Below are 15811 nucleotides of genomic sequence, written 5' to 3' on the forward strand. Positions count from 1 at the left end.
TTCTCCCACCATTCACTAGGGATTTTTCTCTCTAGCCTTTATCGGGGCATATGATGCCCAATTTTTTGGTGCTTCTAACACCGATTGATGATATTTTTCTAGGGTGAAAACTTGTGATGATGTCTTTGAGGCCATCCGGTCCTGATAGATACATATATCCACCATCTCAACCCGAAGGTGATGTGTTTGAGGCCACTGCTCATGGCATGGCCTTCAATGGTTGGACTCAACAACTTATCCATCCGTCTCCAAGCACATCCACTGTGTAGAATGTCGCTAACTCTTTTGTCCAAGCTAGGTGGCTATATGATGAATTGAGCCGCCCTTATTAATATGGTCGAATGGGGTGTGCTTGAATGCATGGTTAGTTTATGCAACATACCTTCTATATTGAGTATACCTTCATTGACTAAATTAGGCAAGGCCGACATGTTTAGTGTCATCTCCTCTTGAAGGTGTTGGTTTCGAAGATTAAGATCGTTCTTTGTTGGACTGACTATCGTTCTTTGGCAGCATTATAACTGTTTTTTGTAACTTCCGTTCTCGTAGTGAGGATTGTTTTCACCAATCCACATCTTGTACTCCAACAATAATAAATTATGTTATATACATTATAGCTGCAAAGGATGGAGTACTAAAATTCCTTTAAAATGTGTAGTTGAACAAAAAAAACAAACTAGGAAAATGATGAAAGAAGCTCATGTTGATAAGCTTGTATGAGTCATCAATTTGCAAGAAGTCCACCAATTTTTAAAATCAATCACGTAGCCCACATTTTGCTGGCACCCTTACTATTTCTGGTTTGGCTAAAGTGCATGGTTCTTTAATTTCTTTTCATAGCTCCTAACATTATGCTTTTGTTTTCAATAAAGGGCACTTCATTAAAGCACCATATGAAGCAGAGAACATTTTGACTCTGATGACATGATGTCAAAGAGACGTTGGAGATGCACATACCACCAAAAGTAAAAGAAAAGGAGAAAATAATGACAACCTATTGTCATAATGTTGGCGGATTTGTGTCTTCTCACTCTTGAAGGTGTTAGTTTGGAAGATAAAGATGGAAACTTGCTTCCAGTTCTAGGGGCGTTTTCAACCTTTTATTTTCTCCAATACTCATGGAAGTGTATTGTTGCATTGATCGATAGAGTAGGTTACAAGGGTGGAGAACCTCCAACACGTACACCAGTTAGGCATACGGGAGATTCTCATGAGCAGAAGAAAGGGGTTGCTCGCCCCCAAAATCTAAGATTTATGTTACATCAAGCAGGGCTTCGATCCCTTTGGCGCAGGCTTTGGCCCAAGCGCACACATCATCTTGAATGGTCAAGAACAAGTCATCAATGGAGGGTTACCGATGACGATCAAAGATAATAGCATTGTGATATTTCCCTATTGCTCAAGCCACCAAACAGACAATGGACACGACGCATTTGCATAGGCATGCAGGTGACGCATCCAGTGACGCACTCCGCCAGTCATAGAGGGGGATGCAACCATCAGGCGGAGGGGTGGTGAACTTGCACCAGACCAGGGTGTGGTGCCAAATTGTCTTGGAGAACACACAACCCGCGAGAAGGTGGTGGATGTCCTCGGTGCCCTGATCACAGAGCACACAACACGGTGGGAGGTGAGACAAGTCACGCCTAGCCAGCCTCTCGTCCATCCAGCAACGGTCCTGATTCGCGAGTTACATGATGATTTTCACATTCAAGGGAGCCCTTTCCAGGTAAGCCGCTAATCTGGGTCGGGGGATAGATCCGTGGAATAAAGCATGGTAGCAGGAAGATGTAGTATAGGCTCCACCTTCATTCCAACGCCAACGGATGATGTCCGGCTCTGATGGAAGTGTGTTTTTAGTCTAACTATTATTGGCTAGACCTACTATAGTTATTGGATGGTAATGTAGATAATTGTATTGTCACTTCGGTCTTCGTAGCAAGGCTGGTTCCGCCAATGGTGGCCACATCTTGTACTCCAACTATAATGGAAAAAATGCAGGAATAATTAATTATGGTGTGTAGTTCTACTTTATGTAACAACATGGCATCGAAGTGACATTGAGGATGCACAATGTTAGAAGTAAAATAAAAAATAAAAAAGCATGATGACATCGAAGAGACATTGAGGATGCACAATGTTAGAAGTAAAAAGATAAAAAAGCATCATGGCATCGAAGAGACATTGAGGATGCACAATGTTAGAAGTAAAAGAAAGATAAAAAAGCACGACCTCCTATTTTCATGCGGCAAACATTAAAGCTTCAACTCGAACATCCTATTTTTGAAAAAAAGGACATCGTCGAAGGTCCTCTAAATCAGCACCTTCAACATGGCTGCGGCAACGAATTGAACGTAGCTCGGATGGGTATGTTCCTTGTGATGAAACCAGCCCGTGAGAGTTTAAGTTCTAGACTTGTCATTGGTGCTCGCATATTTCTGAGCTTTGTATATGAGCATCCCGATTGTACTGCCTTAAAAAAAATGAGTACGACACACCTAACATGAGTACGGAGCATCTGACCATTGAACGCGATAGAATTTCAAATGAACTACAAGCAATGTTATTGTTCGCACACGAACACGTCACCGTGTACCTCCAACGCTGAGGGTGATGCACCGCAGCTCACGCCGAAGGAGACCCGTCTGGAAGCGCGGTACGCAAGCAATCCGGCGGGTGCTTTTCAGGACCCGAAACCCCACGCGCCCGGGAGGGACCCCGTCTGGACGTGCGGCGGCTATGGTCTGCCCTAGGTTGGTTCGCCCGCCCCTAGAGCCTCGAGGATCGCTGCCCTTTAACACGAAGAACGAACGAAGAACGAGAGAGGAAGAACAAGGGAGGGATGTAAAACTAGGGTAAAAAGTAGATGTGTTTTGCGATTGTGTGTTGTTGTTCAATCGACCGTCACCCCTTGGGTATATAAGAGGCGGCTGGACTTCCCGTGCAAGGAACAGGTTTGGATTCACGTGCAAAACCCTAGTCAAATTCGGATTGGTTTTGTCCGAACTTTCCAAAACTGTTCGGTTTAAACTGGCTGCACCTTGTGGGTCTTTTTTGTGGTGGTAAACGACCTCGGATGAAAACAGGCTCAAAAGCAATCTTGACCGTTTCGACGAGGCGAACAACTTTCATGTTGAATTTTTTTTGATCTGAGGTCATCCTCATAGCCAAATTGCTCACGCAAAACAGCTAAATATTCACGCAACTCATCAGACATACCCACACATGTGTCTGATCCCGGGCGTCATATTTTGCCCATTGGAGGATCGCGTGGTGCGGTCTCTAAATTTTGCATAAGACCTTGGATTGGAACGATCTTTATATTAAAATCGATCGTTTTGACGAGACGAAGACAATCCGTGTAGAAACGTTTCCCATATAAGGCCATCTTGGGGGCGTAATCAGCCGAATAGTGTTCTGAATACAAAATCTGAATACTTCGAACACAACTTCGGCCTTAGAGATGAGACCAGATGACTATGGCCCAAATATTAAAGTTTTTCCTTTTGACGCTATGGAACTTTCTCACTTTGAGCACTTCTCCATTTGAGGCCATCTTAATTAAGTTCTTCGCCGTGCCAAAATCTGGTGTCAACACATGCCCCCCTGTTTTTCGGCAAACTTGTGCACCGAAAAATAACTTGCACGATGCTTTTCCTAAGGATGATGTCAACACTCCATCGTCCATTTTATGTGCTTAGGGCGATAATTTCTATATCGGCCATGTTTAACTTGTTTACATCATACCCTGGAATCGATTACCACCAATCGGCTTTAAAGAGATGGGAATGAACCCGTTCCTCATAGCACTAAGGAAATCAAACTCCGAGAAATCACGCCTTTAAGCAAGTAACATCCGGATGATTCCAATCCACCGATGCATCGACCAAAGCAACACAAGCCGAATTATCCGCGTGAATGACTTCTACCTCATCATCGACCCACTGTATTAAGAATTGATGCATGGTAGATGGCACACATTGGTTAGCATGAACCCAATTGCGGCCTAATATAACATTATAGTTACCTTGCACCTCGGCGATGAAGAATGTGGTGGGCAAAGTTTTGCTTCCCACGGTGAGTTCCATGCACATCACACCTTTGGCCTCTGTCTTTTCATTACCCTCAAATCCATTAAGTACCATATTGGTCTTCATCAATGCATCGTTATCTAATCCCAACTTCTTGAAGACCGAGTAGGGCGTAAGATTTACCACATCACCACCATCAACGAGCATCCTAGGAACTGGCGATCCGTTAATATGACCTTTGAGGTACAATGGCTTCAAGTGTTTCACCGGTTCTTTTGGCTTCTCGAAGATAGCGTTCTTTGGACCAAAATCCAGTTGAGCCACCTCCCCTTCTTCACCTATAGCACGAAACTCGGCAGGTAAGTAATACACCATATTAATATCCATACCATCCCGAACCGGCGTAGAATCGTAATCCACCATCTCATCTTCATCCCCCAATGTGTATATTGGGCTCAAAGTTTCCTCAATTGAAGGGGATTTTTCAGGTGGTGTGGACGATGTAATAGGGGTCGCATCATCCTCTTTTGGTGGTGAAGGTGTTGCTGCAGCTAATGTAGAAACATCTGTGTTTTGTTTTTGTTTAGGCCTCCACACTTGTTTTGTGAGTGCCATGGGCCGAATTTCACTTAACAATTCGTCCCTTTGCCTCTCCTCTTTGTGCTCTACCTTCTCGTGGTTCCTCATGCGTTGTAATCTCCTTTTCATGGTCTTGGTTAAACCGGGAGGACATCACTTAGGTTGAGTATATTTGGGATCCCTTGGTTTGGCCCTGCTTGTGCTTGCCTCATGATCACTAACCATGGAACCCTGCTGAACAATAACAATATCACAACTAGAAGTAGCCAGATTACCAACAACCGGCTTTTCGATCTCCTTTTGCTTGTCACATTCTGCAATTTCCGCATTACATGACTTAACACGCCACACTTTTTTGTTGGCCTTACTTGGAGAAATTTTTGTTGGTCGATTAGCACCATAGCTCAAACGACCTTGTGTGGGATAATAAAGCCTCTTGCGAGCATGCCTTCTAGGTGCTGCCCACCCCATATGAAAAGCACAAGGAGCCATTGGGGGCTGCCACCATCCTCCATTGAAGTCTCTCATGCAATATGGCGCATAGGAGGGTTGTGACATCCATGGTGTCGGTGCCCATGGCCCATATGGCCTTGCATAGCATCGAAACTCTTGTTCCAGAGGTGATCTTGAACGCTTTGAATGTGATGGCCAATTAGAGCTAGAACCGGCCGCTGGACTTGCATATTTGGATAGCAACATATCAAAAGTTGGCCTGATTCGCTTGCGCTTAGCTTCACTCTTTCCCCACTTACTAACTTCTTAATTCTAGGGCTTGATAAATTTAACATGAGTATCTTCTTGTACTTGTGGTTGCCCCCCGAGTGCAGGATTTTTTATGGTGATCTTCAATACTTCCTTTCCATCGGTTGCTTATCAAGCACAACCTCTCGTCCCAAGACTTTGTCGCTCTCCTTGCCTTTCCTGGGTTCACCAATAAGAACATTATCTTTATTAGCAGATTCGGCTATGCTAGGCCGAATCAACATTTTCTTTCCCTCCAAGTCCATGGTGTTCATCGGGAAGGGCTGTTTATCAACTTGCATCTCAGCAAAATTCAATCGTTCATCATTAATGGCCGATTGTATCTGTCGTCTGAAAACATTGCAATCGTTAGTAGCATGAGAAAATGAATTATGGTACTTGCAATAAGCACGCCGTTTCAGCTCCTCAAACGGCGGTATGGTGTGTGATATTCTAATCATCTTATTTTGCAAGAGAGTATCAAATATTTTATCACACTTTGATATATCAAAAGTAAACCTCACTTTCTCATCACGATTCTCGCGAGTCGGCTTAAGAGCATTGCACATATAAGGTTTAGCCTTTGAGGACCAAACAAATTCGATAGTATAGACATCAACCTCATCGTCCGAATTATCATCATTATGTTCAACCATATACATTCTAGGACGATCGATTGTAGACCTATGGACCTCTTTACTTCGACTCTCTTGAGCCAAAGCTTTTTGTAAGACTTGATTAATGCTCAAAAACTCATAACTTTCTAACCTCTCTTTAATGTGAGTTTTCAAACCACTAAGAACAAGATCCGCCAAGTCTCTCTCAATTATCACTAAGCTATAACATTGGTTCTTTATATCTCCAAATCTCTTGACGTAATCGGTAACCGATTCAACATGTTTTTGCCTAACCGATGTAAGATGTGACAACTTTAGCTCATTATCGCCGCTATAAAAATGATCATGAAACTTTTGCTCCAATTGCGACCATAAGAGAATTGAGCCATGTGGTAAAGCAGCAAACCATGAAAATGCGGTACCAGTTAAAGATAATGGAAATAAACGCACTTTCAATTCTTCTATGGAACCTGCTTCACCCAACTGCGATGGATACTGACTAACATGCTCCCAAGTTGTTTTCGTACCCTCACCACTAAATCTATAATACCTAAATAGTTGGTCCTCACTATCCTATTTCTCTTAACATGAAAGCTATCCACATCATCAGCCTAGCCACATCATCATTCTTCTATTGACTTACATATGGGTCCAATCAGTAGAACACCCCCGGCCAAATAAGCATCAGTTACTTGCTAAGGACCCACAACCACATAAGCATCTCTGTCCCACATCCAGCCTCCTCCAGTGCAGTAAAATTATCCCCTTTCTAAGTAGCCACGCCGGCGGGGATTCATCTCTGCATCAGGTGCTCCTCCGGCACAACCCGCCCGCCAATCAGATCGACCGCTGGGCTCTCGCATGGAAAGGATACTCTGCTCGACAACTCAACCATGGAGCGGACGCCGCGTTGGGCAGGTCTCCAGCTGGTGGACGCACTTATTTTCAAGCTCAAAGGGCTTAGCTGGTGATCATGTTGGGCAGGGCCTCATTTCACAGGCGCAGCCAGGGCTTCCAGGTGTTGCCCATGTGATGCTTGAATCCTCCAGTCGGTGGCAGGTTCAGTGTTTTCCTGAGAGTAGTCTATTCCGATTCCGTGCGTTTAGTTTTCAGTTCCTAGCAAACCGGCAACCCATTCAATACCGAGCGCTCTGTTTTCTGTCACCAGAGGACTTTCAATCATATGGAGACCATTATTAGTAGATGCTCACCAAATCCAGAAGAAACGATTGGACAAGAAACAGATGGACGCTATCAAGAAAACATGCGTGTCTTCTCCCCTTCCCATTCATCACACATATCTCTTTCCCTTCCATACGTCTTCCTTTGCTCTTCCTATAAAACAACCATATCTCCATAGGATGAATCCCTCACAAACAGAATACTGCTTCTCCTTGCCAATCATACACTGCCATCCTCTCGCCATGGCTCCACCATGTCATCATCGATGGAGTGATTAATATTTGGATGATTCTTTGGGTTTATCTGCAGTTTCATTTTTGAAGATCAAGGAAAGTTGGCTGGGATCCAACTCAGGGAAATCGGATTTATTATATACCAGTTAATCAGTACAAGTCCTCCTATATAGCTCATGCTTCTCCTTTGTTGCGTATAAGATTGGAATCTGGCAACTACTCTTGACTTTCTATGGGTTTTCCTTGCCCAGTTTGATTTCTTCAATTGCATGCTGTAGCTAAGAAAGAGATTCAATTGTACGAGAAATTGGACACTTGGGTACAGGTGAATAACATTATAACATCTGTTTTGAAGTCAATTTCAGCCAATACAGTTAACCCCTCAATACCTGCATATGCATAATTGTTTCAGTGGTCATATCCTCGCAGATTGCCGCAGATAATGTGTTTGTTCTTTCACTGATTAGATATCATAAACTCAAAGCGGCATATTCATATTTTTGTGTCTATTGGATTATTCGTCACACATATGAGAGTTGGAACCATGGGAATGCTCATGTAGAGTTAGTAGTGAGCCAGGTAATATTTTTTTTATCTATTTGAAGAAACAGGTCTCAACCTATTGCATTATTTGCATCCCTTTGGCAGGTAGCAGTTTCATTTCTTAGGTTGCGGTGGTTGCCCTCCATCATACTGAAAATGCCTGCAAGAAGAGGCAACTTAAATGTTCAGATTTTGGCCAGTTCTATACAGGAATGCATCATAGTAATTCTAATGTTCTATTCCTGTTATTCTATCCATACCATGTTCAGCTTACATTTTATTGTTCTCTACAAGATAATAAAGTTTCTATCATATGATTACTCGAATGGACATATGATTGTTATGTTTTCCCATAAGGTTTGTTGGTTCCTATAATATATATTATTTTTGCATAATGATTTTCCATTTCTACACTAGCACATTACCACAAGTAATACACTGATGCCATATAAATGGATGCATAGTTTTGTCATAAGCTACCCATGAGCTTCAGTTGACAACTGTAAGTAATATTTCATTGTGGAGTCACAGGCTCTCCTGGGGACCAAGACATAATCTACATGAAGGACCAAGAAGAAAATACTTTTGGACATATCTTTCTATATATGTTTGTATTTTCCCTAATGCCAATTATATGTTTGGATACTTCATATAAATTAGAACTCTTGATCTATCATGTAATTGATTTGTTCGTTTTGTCTGAACGCACAATGGAAAGAGGAATAAAACAAACAAAAACAATGCGGCGCTAATATGCTAATCAGTACTATATGCTTCAATACAGATTCATTTAGTATTACCTTTTAATGCATTTTTTATAGTTAGATAAATCTTTTGAGGTGTTGCATAAATTTTAGTGGCTGCAACTTCCGAAAAAACAAGCAAATGATGTTTGTTTTAATGTGTAGCTCAGCTGATCAGAAGGAAATAAGCATCTTCAACTTCTTATACAATCACCTCTGCCTGCGGTCACATTTTGATTTCATGCACTACATGATGTTATTACCATTCCAGACTAGCATAACGTTAGTAGGTTTACTATTTGGGAACCATTTCTTTATTGTTACATCTAAACTCTTTATTAGCTTATTTATCCGCTGCAACGCGCGGGGAATTATCTAGTTTAACAAAATCAGGAACCTTATAACCTTGAGGGTAAGAAATTGCATTGAAGTGTTCAGGATAAGGCTTTTGGTACATACGACTCTTTACTTTTGGCTCGTTTCCGAAAGTTTTTAGAAACATCTTATGCAAATCCTCCCTTAATTTAGCTAAAATTGGATCCGAGATAGATGAAGATGTTTGTGGTAATGACATAGGAGCAACCTGAGTACTATCTATTGGTGCAACTTGTGGGATGGGCGCTGAACCATAATTCGGTGGAAGACCAAACATGCTTGCGCTTATGGGTGGTGTGACAAAGTGATTCGGCGTAGACACCGAATTGGGCACACTCATAATAGGATTAGGATATGTAGGTGCAGACACAAGCTGGTTGGTTTGAGTAGGGTAAAAATTCAATGACATATTATATTGTGGTTGCATAGGTGATGCCGATGAAATAGGTACAATTGAAGTAGGGTTTTCAGATATACTAACTGTACCACTAGATGATGAAGGCATATTTTTCTGAGCATTAGCACTAGCCACAAAAGAATTGTATGCCATCACATTACCCTTACTAACAAGACTTTCAATCACAGCCACTTGCTCTGGAGAAAAAACTTTACTCACAGTGATTACATCTTGTTCGTCAAGGAGAGGAGGGAAATTGACGTTTCCAACTTGAGTGATGTTGCCTTGACGGTCCTTCTTGAAACTTGAAAGAAACACTTCTAAATCCTCCTCCTCGCGCTTCTTCTTGAGCGCCTCAAAAGCCTCTTCAAGCTGCTTCTTGCGCGCTTCATAGGCTTGGCGATGTTCATCCGATAGTTCATCAAGACCGGGCTTAATAATGTTATCGGCGTCAACTTCTGAGGGCTTGGGGAGATTTGACATGGTTGATGATGATTCTTGATCTTTCTTCCCCAGCGGAGTCGCCAAAAAGTATGTTCGCACGCGAACACGTCACCGTGTACCTCCAACACCGAGGGTGATGCACCGCAGCTCACGCCGAAGGAGACCCATCCGGAAGCGCGGTACACAAGCAATCCGGCGGGTGCTTTTCAGGACCCGAAACCCCAAGCGCCCGGGAGGGATCCCGTCTGAACGTGCGGCGGCTATGGGCTTCCCTAGGTCAGTTCGCCCGCCCCTAGAGCCTCGAGGATCGCTTCCCTTCAACACGAAGAACGAACGAAGAACGAGAGAGAAAGAACAAGGGAGGGATGTAAAACTAGGGTAAAAAGTAGATGTGTTTTGCGATTGTGTGTTGTTGTTCAATCGGCCGTCAACCCTTGGGTATATAAAAGGCGGCTGGACTTCCCATGCAAGGAAAAGGTTTGGATTCACATCCAAAACCCTAGTCAATTTCGGATTGGTTTTGTCCGAACTTTCCAAAACTGTTCGGTTTAAACTGACTGCACATTACGGGTCTTTTTTGTGGTGGTAAACGAGCTCGGATGAAAACGAGCCCAAAAGCAATCTTGACCGTTTCGACGAGGCGAACAACTTTCATGTTGAACGTTTTTTGATCCGAGGTCATCTTCATGGCCAAATTCCTCGCGCAAAATAGCTAAATATTCACGCAGCTCATCAGACATACCCACACATGTGTCTGGTTCCGGGCGTCATATTTTTCTCATTGAAGAGTCGCGCTGTGCAGGCTCTAACTTTTGCATACGACCTTGGAGTGAGACGATTTTTATATTAAAATCGATCGTTTCGACGAGATGAAGACAATCCGTGTGAAAACTTTTCCCATATAAGGCCATCTTGGGGGCATAATCAGCCGAAAAGTGTTTCGAATACAAAATCTGAATACTTCGAACACAACTTCGGCCTTAGGGATGAGACCGGATGACTATGGCCCAAATATCAAAGTTTTTCTTTTTGACGATACGGAACTTTCTCATTTTGAGCACTTCTCCATTTAAGGCCATCTTAATTAAGTTTTTCACCGTGCCAAAATCTGATGTCAATAGTTATATAAGAATGACCATTTATAATATGCATTTCATGTAAATATGGTGCGTCTCCACACCTGTGCAGAGGGGATTATCCGCATCTGACACCGCATGATGCGACGCGTTCATCGCATCGGCAACTATTCTTTTTCTTGCAGGGGCATTGCATTTAGCAAACTGCATAATGATTGATGCGGCGATTGCGACAACAATTGATCAATATAACAAGTAGCCTAATTATAATCAGAGTCAAACATACCAAGTGGTGCTAAAAGAACTGTTGGTGCATTAAATTACGAAGATCTAACTCAATCACGGTCAAACCCTTCGTACCCAAGTCAGATGCCTTTGGTAGATGGCAGTATATGCAGAATTGCAGACGCCCTCAAGTTGGGGCACTGTATGCTCCTGTGCTATCTTCTAACCCAGCTCCATCCAAGAACTGCAGTACGCAGGTTTAGCTCAGGAACATGGCAACCGGCACCGGCGGGAGGCCAGCCACCATGCGCGCCGTCCAGTACAGTGGCTACGGTGGCGGCAGCGCTGCCCTCAAGGTCAGCCTAATTTGCAGTTCGCTTCTATCTCGGAAGCGTGTGCTTTGGAATGGATGATCTTGGTAACCATTTTGGTGGAATTGCATCTGCTTTTCTGCAAATCTGTTCCCCATAACCGTTTATCATCTGGAGACATACTATAGTACTAGCCATTGTTGAGAAAATCTTTAACTACTATACTAGCCATTGTTGAAAAAATCGTTAATTACTATACTAGCCATTATTGAGGAAATCGTTAACTACTATACTACCCATCGTTGAGGAAATCATTTGTTGGCGCTGCCTCTTGTCGCAACGCCACTCTTCTTCTTCCTCAAGCTGCCTCGCACAACTCTCATGAGGTTTCTCTCAAGAACACACACTTCACCAAGGAGGAAAATGGCTTCGCCTCTTACTCCGGGTGAGAAAACATGCACTATATTTTCTTCTCTGGCCCTCATCGGCCTCTTTCTCATCGCTTGATATATGCAACAAATATACAAGGAGTTGGCCTCACACACGTACCTGACTAGCCGGCAGGTTCGGCCACTACTCCACGTACCGCACGCCCAGCTAACAATCCTGAAATCCCTCCGGAGCTAACAACTTATCCATGCAGCCGGTAATTAATCCATGCATGCATGCATTTGATTGTTAAACACAATACTGTTGTAGCTTGTACGCACACTCCCTTCGGCGCCGCGTTCCGTATGTCGCATGCGCACCTGATGCACCTGACGAGCCCGACCACACCAAATGTTCTAGTTTATTCCAACACACACCTCCTAAGCACGGCCTAAAGAAGTCCGTTGTCGTTGATGTTGGCGTTGGCTAGGAGAGTCTGCTCCGCCACCGGTCCTTTATACAGCCGCGGGCACTCGCGTTTGAAGTGCCCGTGCTCTCGACGCTTCCCTCAGTTTCCCGGCTATGTACTTGTCGCGCTGTTGTCGTCATGGACGCCGATGCCGCGTCCGTCTTGCAGTCGCTCCTGAGTCGCCCATTGTGCCGCCGTCATCATTAGCTGCCCGTCTGCGCGCTCGCCGCCGGCCTGCATGCGCCACCGCGTCCTTTCTTCGAACGCCTTGAACGCCACCGCCCAACGCCACCGCGCACCTCCACGTCCTCTCCAATCGTGCCGTGCCCGAGCCGCGGTTGCCACGTCGAAGCCGTGTGCCACCACCATGTCCGGACTCGCCCCGCCTTGCCATCGCCTCGCGCTCGCCGCAGCCACGCCGCCGAGGCCTCCATGTCCGCCGTGACAACTGCCGCCGCATACCTTCATAGGCCGACACACGGCCCGAAGGTTCATCGCGTAGCCACCGGCCAACACCGCCTCCGGCAAGGGGAGCAACACCCAAGACAAACTGGCTCATGATACCAAATGTTGGCGCCAACTCTTGTCGCAGCGCCGCTCTTCTTCTTCCCCAAGCTGCCTCACACAACTCTCATGAGGTTTCTCTCAAGAACACATACACACTTCACCAAGGAGGAAAATGGCTTCGCCTCTTGCTCCTGGTGAGAAAACATGCACTATATTTTCTTCTCTGGCCCTCACCGGCCTCTTTCTCATTGCTTGATATATGCAACATATATACAAAGAGTTGGCCTCACACACGTACCTGACTAGCCGGCAGGTTCGGCCACTACTCCACGTACCGCACGCCCAGCTAACTATCCCGGAATCCCTCCGGAGCTAACGACTTATCCATGCAGTCATTTAACTAACCCATGCACGCATGCATTTGACTGCTAAACACAATACTGTTGTAGCTTGCACGCACACTCGCCACGGCGCTGCGTCCCACACGTCCCGCACGCACGAGACGAGCCCGACCACACCAGACGCCATGGCTTATTCCAACATCGCCGGTAACTGCTCGGTTAGTTGGTGAGTTAATAGGTTAATCGACAAGTTAATCTATTAATCGGACGATTTATTAGTTTATTGGCTACTCGGTGACCTATGAGAAGATATTAATCAGCAAATTAATTAATTAATCAGACAAATTCTTGAAGAAGATACTAGCATGTATATTTGTGCTGAAATTTCCGCACTTATCGGGATTTTGTTAGATATGGTAGCTTCCTAGAAATAAGTAGATCGTGGAAGGGGATACGGGCTACACTCTGTGGACCCAATTGAGTTGACTTTGTAATGCCGGGGGCGCTGTAAAAAGGAAAACAATTTCTTGAAAGAAAACTACATGCTGCTCTACATTTTTGGTGCCTCCAGCTAAGTCATGAGTTTTTTTTTATATTTCTGATGAACTGTCTGTTACTCTTGGAGCATTGCAAACCGAATTAGTTCAATTGGCTTGAGAGCTCCCCTTTTGGTAATCTGAGAACAAAAGGAAAAAAAATCAATCTGTTTTTATGCAGTATGTGGAGATCCCTGTTCCATCACTGAAAAAAGGTGAAGTTCTTATAAAAGTTGAAGCAGCAAGCATCAATCCAGCCGATTGTCGGATACAGAAGGGACTGCTACGTCCTTTTGTCCCTAAATTTCCATTCATTCCAGGTATTAATGCATTTACTAGTTTACTTATCGCCGTAACAGTGAGTACTGATGTACTGTAGTAGTAAGAGATATTACCTGTTCATATTTTAGCTGCTGCATTTCCAATGAAATTCAGTCAGAAGGAATGAATGGCTTCTCTTTAGATGATACATAATTTATTTCCAAATTATCAAAATGCTTGCGATTTGTCAAACAGTAACCGACGTTGCTGGAGAGATTGTTGAGATTGGTTCTGCGGTCCAAGAGTTCAAAGTTGGCGACAAAGTTGTTTCCAAGTTGATATTCTGGGTAATTTCGAACTTGCTCAGCATTTAACATCCATTTCATTTCGTGGCATCCATCATTAACGAGAGACGAATCGCGCCGGCAGAAAGCTGGTGGCCTCGCAGAGTACGTGGCGGCATCGGAGAGCATCACCGCCCCCCTCCCTACCGGCGTGTCCTCTGCGGATGCCGCAGGGCTCCCCGTGGCCGGCCTCACGGCGCTTCAGGCCGTGAAGGCCATTGGCACCAAGTTCGACGGCACGGGCGTCGGCAGCAACATCCTGGTCACTGCTGCGTCCGGTGGCATCGGCTCGTACGCCGTCCAGCTCGCTAAGCTCGGGAACCACAACGTCACGGCCACCTGCGGCGCGCGCAACCTGGAGCTTGTCGCGGACATCGGCGCCGACGAGGCGCTCGACTACAAGACCCCGGAAGGCGCGGCACTGAAGAACTCTTCCGGCAAGAAGTACGACTACATCGTCAACACCACGAACGGCGGCAAGTGGTCGGCGTTCAAGCCGAGTCTCGGCAGCCACGGCAGAGTGGTCGACGTAGCTCCCAACTTTGGGAATTTTGTCGCGTCCATTCTGACGCTATTCTCCAAGAAGAAGCTGTCCACGGTTATCCTGTCGCTGGGTATGGAGGACCTCAGGTTTTTGCTTGAGCTGGTGAAGGAAAGGAAGCTCAAGACGGTCATCGACTCGCGGCATCCATTCGAGAAGGCGGCAGATGCGTGGGAAAAGAGCTTGAGTGGCCATGCAACGGGGAAGGTCATAGTTGAGATGTGATTGTTTGACTTTTATGCATGCAAGGCTTCAGTGTTTATTTATGATGTTATACTTGGAACTGTTAATATCCGAAATATCTTAATGTTGATTTATACATGTATTTATACATAAAATTGTTGGAAATATGAGCAAATTACTACGAGATTTAATCCGAATAAACAAAAGATAAATCATGACTACAATAGCAGAGATTGAACTAATCATGCGAGCTAGCATAGTAGATGAACAAATCACATCTAAGGCACATACTAGAAATATGAATTCTACCACGATCTCGAACAGGAAGGATAGAATCACGTACGGTGCAGCGGGAGCAGCACCATCGGCGTTGTCGCCCATGTTGTCAAGGATGAGGTTGCCGAGGTCGGGAAAGAAGTCGTCGTTCGTGAAGTCGTCCCTGCCAGCAGTCGCACGAGTGCGTCCCTCAAAAACCTGACCGCCCCTCTCCCGTATAGGATCACGAGAGGTGGGGTTCCAGAGGCCTGCTGTCACTTCTCCTGGTGCACGCCGAAAGGAGGGATGGAGAAGACTTGCTTGGTGGCGCAATGATCTGGAACGGCGGTGAAAAATCATACGAAGCGGTGGTGGCTAGGGTAGACGTCTGTCTGACTATATAATGCGGGCCGGGTAGGTCATGAAAGTAAACCCCATGTTCGAGTCGTCACGATCCAAAAGAATCGGAAACGGTTCAGTAATTGACGCGTCCGTCAATTACTAATTA

The 15811-nt window shown here is 44.8% G+C and overlaps 1 protein-coding gene across 1 annotated transcript; it reads left to right on the forward strand.

Moving 5' to 3' along the window:
- The first annotated feature begins 11322 nt into the window (after positions 1-11322).
- On the forward strand, positions 11323-15187 carry LOC125537648 (chloroplast envelope quinone oxidoreductase homolog). The gene is made up of 4 exons (XM_048700970.1): positions 11323-11542; positions 13901-14039; positions 14236-14327; positions 14410-15187. Exons 1-4 carry the CDS (start codon positions 11459-11461, stop codon positions 15088-15090), a joined length of 996 nt encoding a protein of 331 aa, XP_048556927.1. The 5' UTR covers positions 11323-11458; the 3' UTR covers positions 15091-15187.
- Positions 15188-15811: the final 624 nt, after the last annotated feature.

Source organism: Triticum urartu, chromosome 2, assembly GCF_003073215.2.
Source record: "Triticum urartu cultivar G1812 chromosome 2, Tu2.1, whole genome shotgun sequence".
Lineage (NCBI taxonomy): Eukaryota > Viridiplantae > Streptophyta > Magnoliopsida > Poales > Poaceae > Triticum > Triticum urartu.

What these genes read in the sequence shown, in the direction of transcription:
- LOC125537648 (XM_048700970.1), top strand. Translation starts at nt 11,459, where the DNA reads ATGGCAACCGGCACCGGCGGGAGGCCAGCCACCATGCGCGCCGTCCAG. An exon ending in TAAATTTCCATTCATTCCAG is followed by an intron (nt 14,040 to 14,235) that starts GTATTAATGCAT and finishes TTTGTCAAACAG; the next exon opens with TAACCGACGTTGCTGGAGAG. An exon ending in TTTCCAAGTTGATATTCTGG is followed by an intron (nt 14,328 to 14,409) that starts GTAATTTCGAAC and finishes TCGCGCCGGCAG; the next exon opens with AAAGCTGGTGGCCTCGCAGA.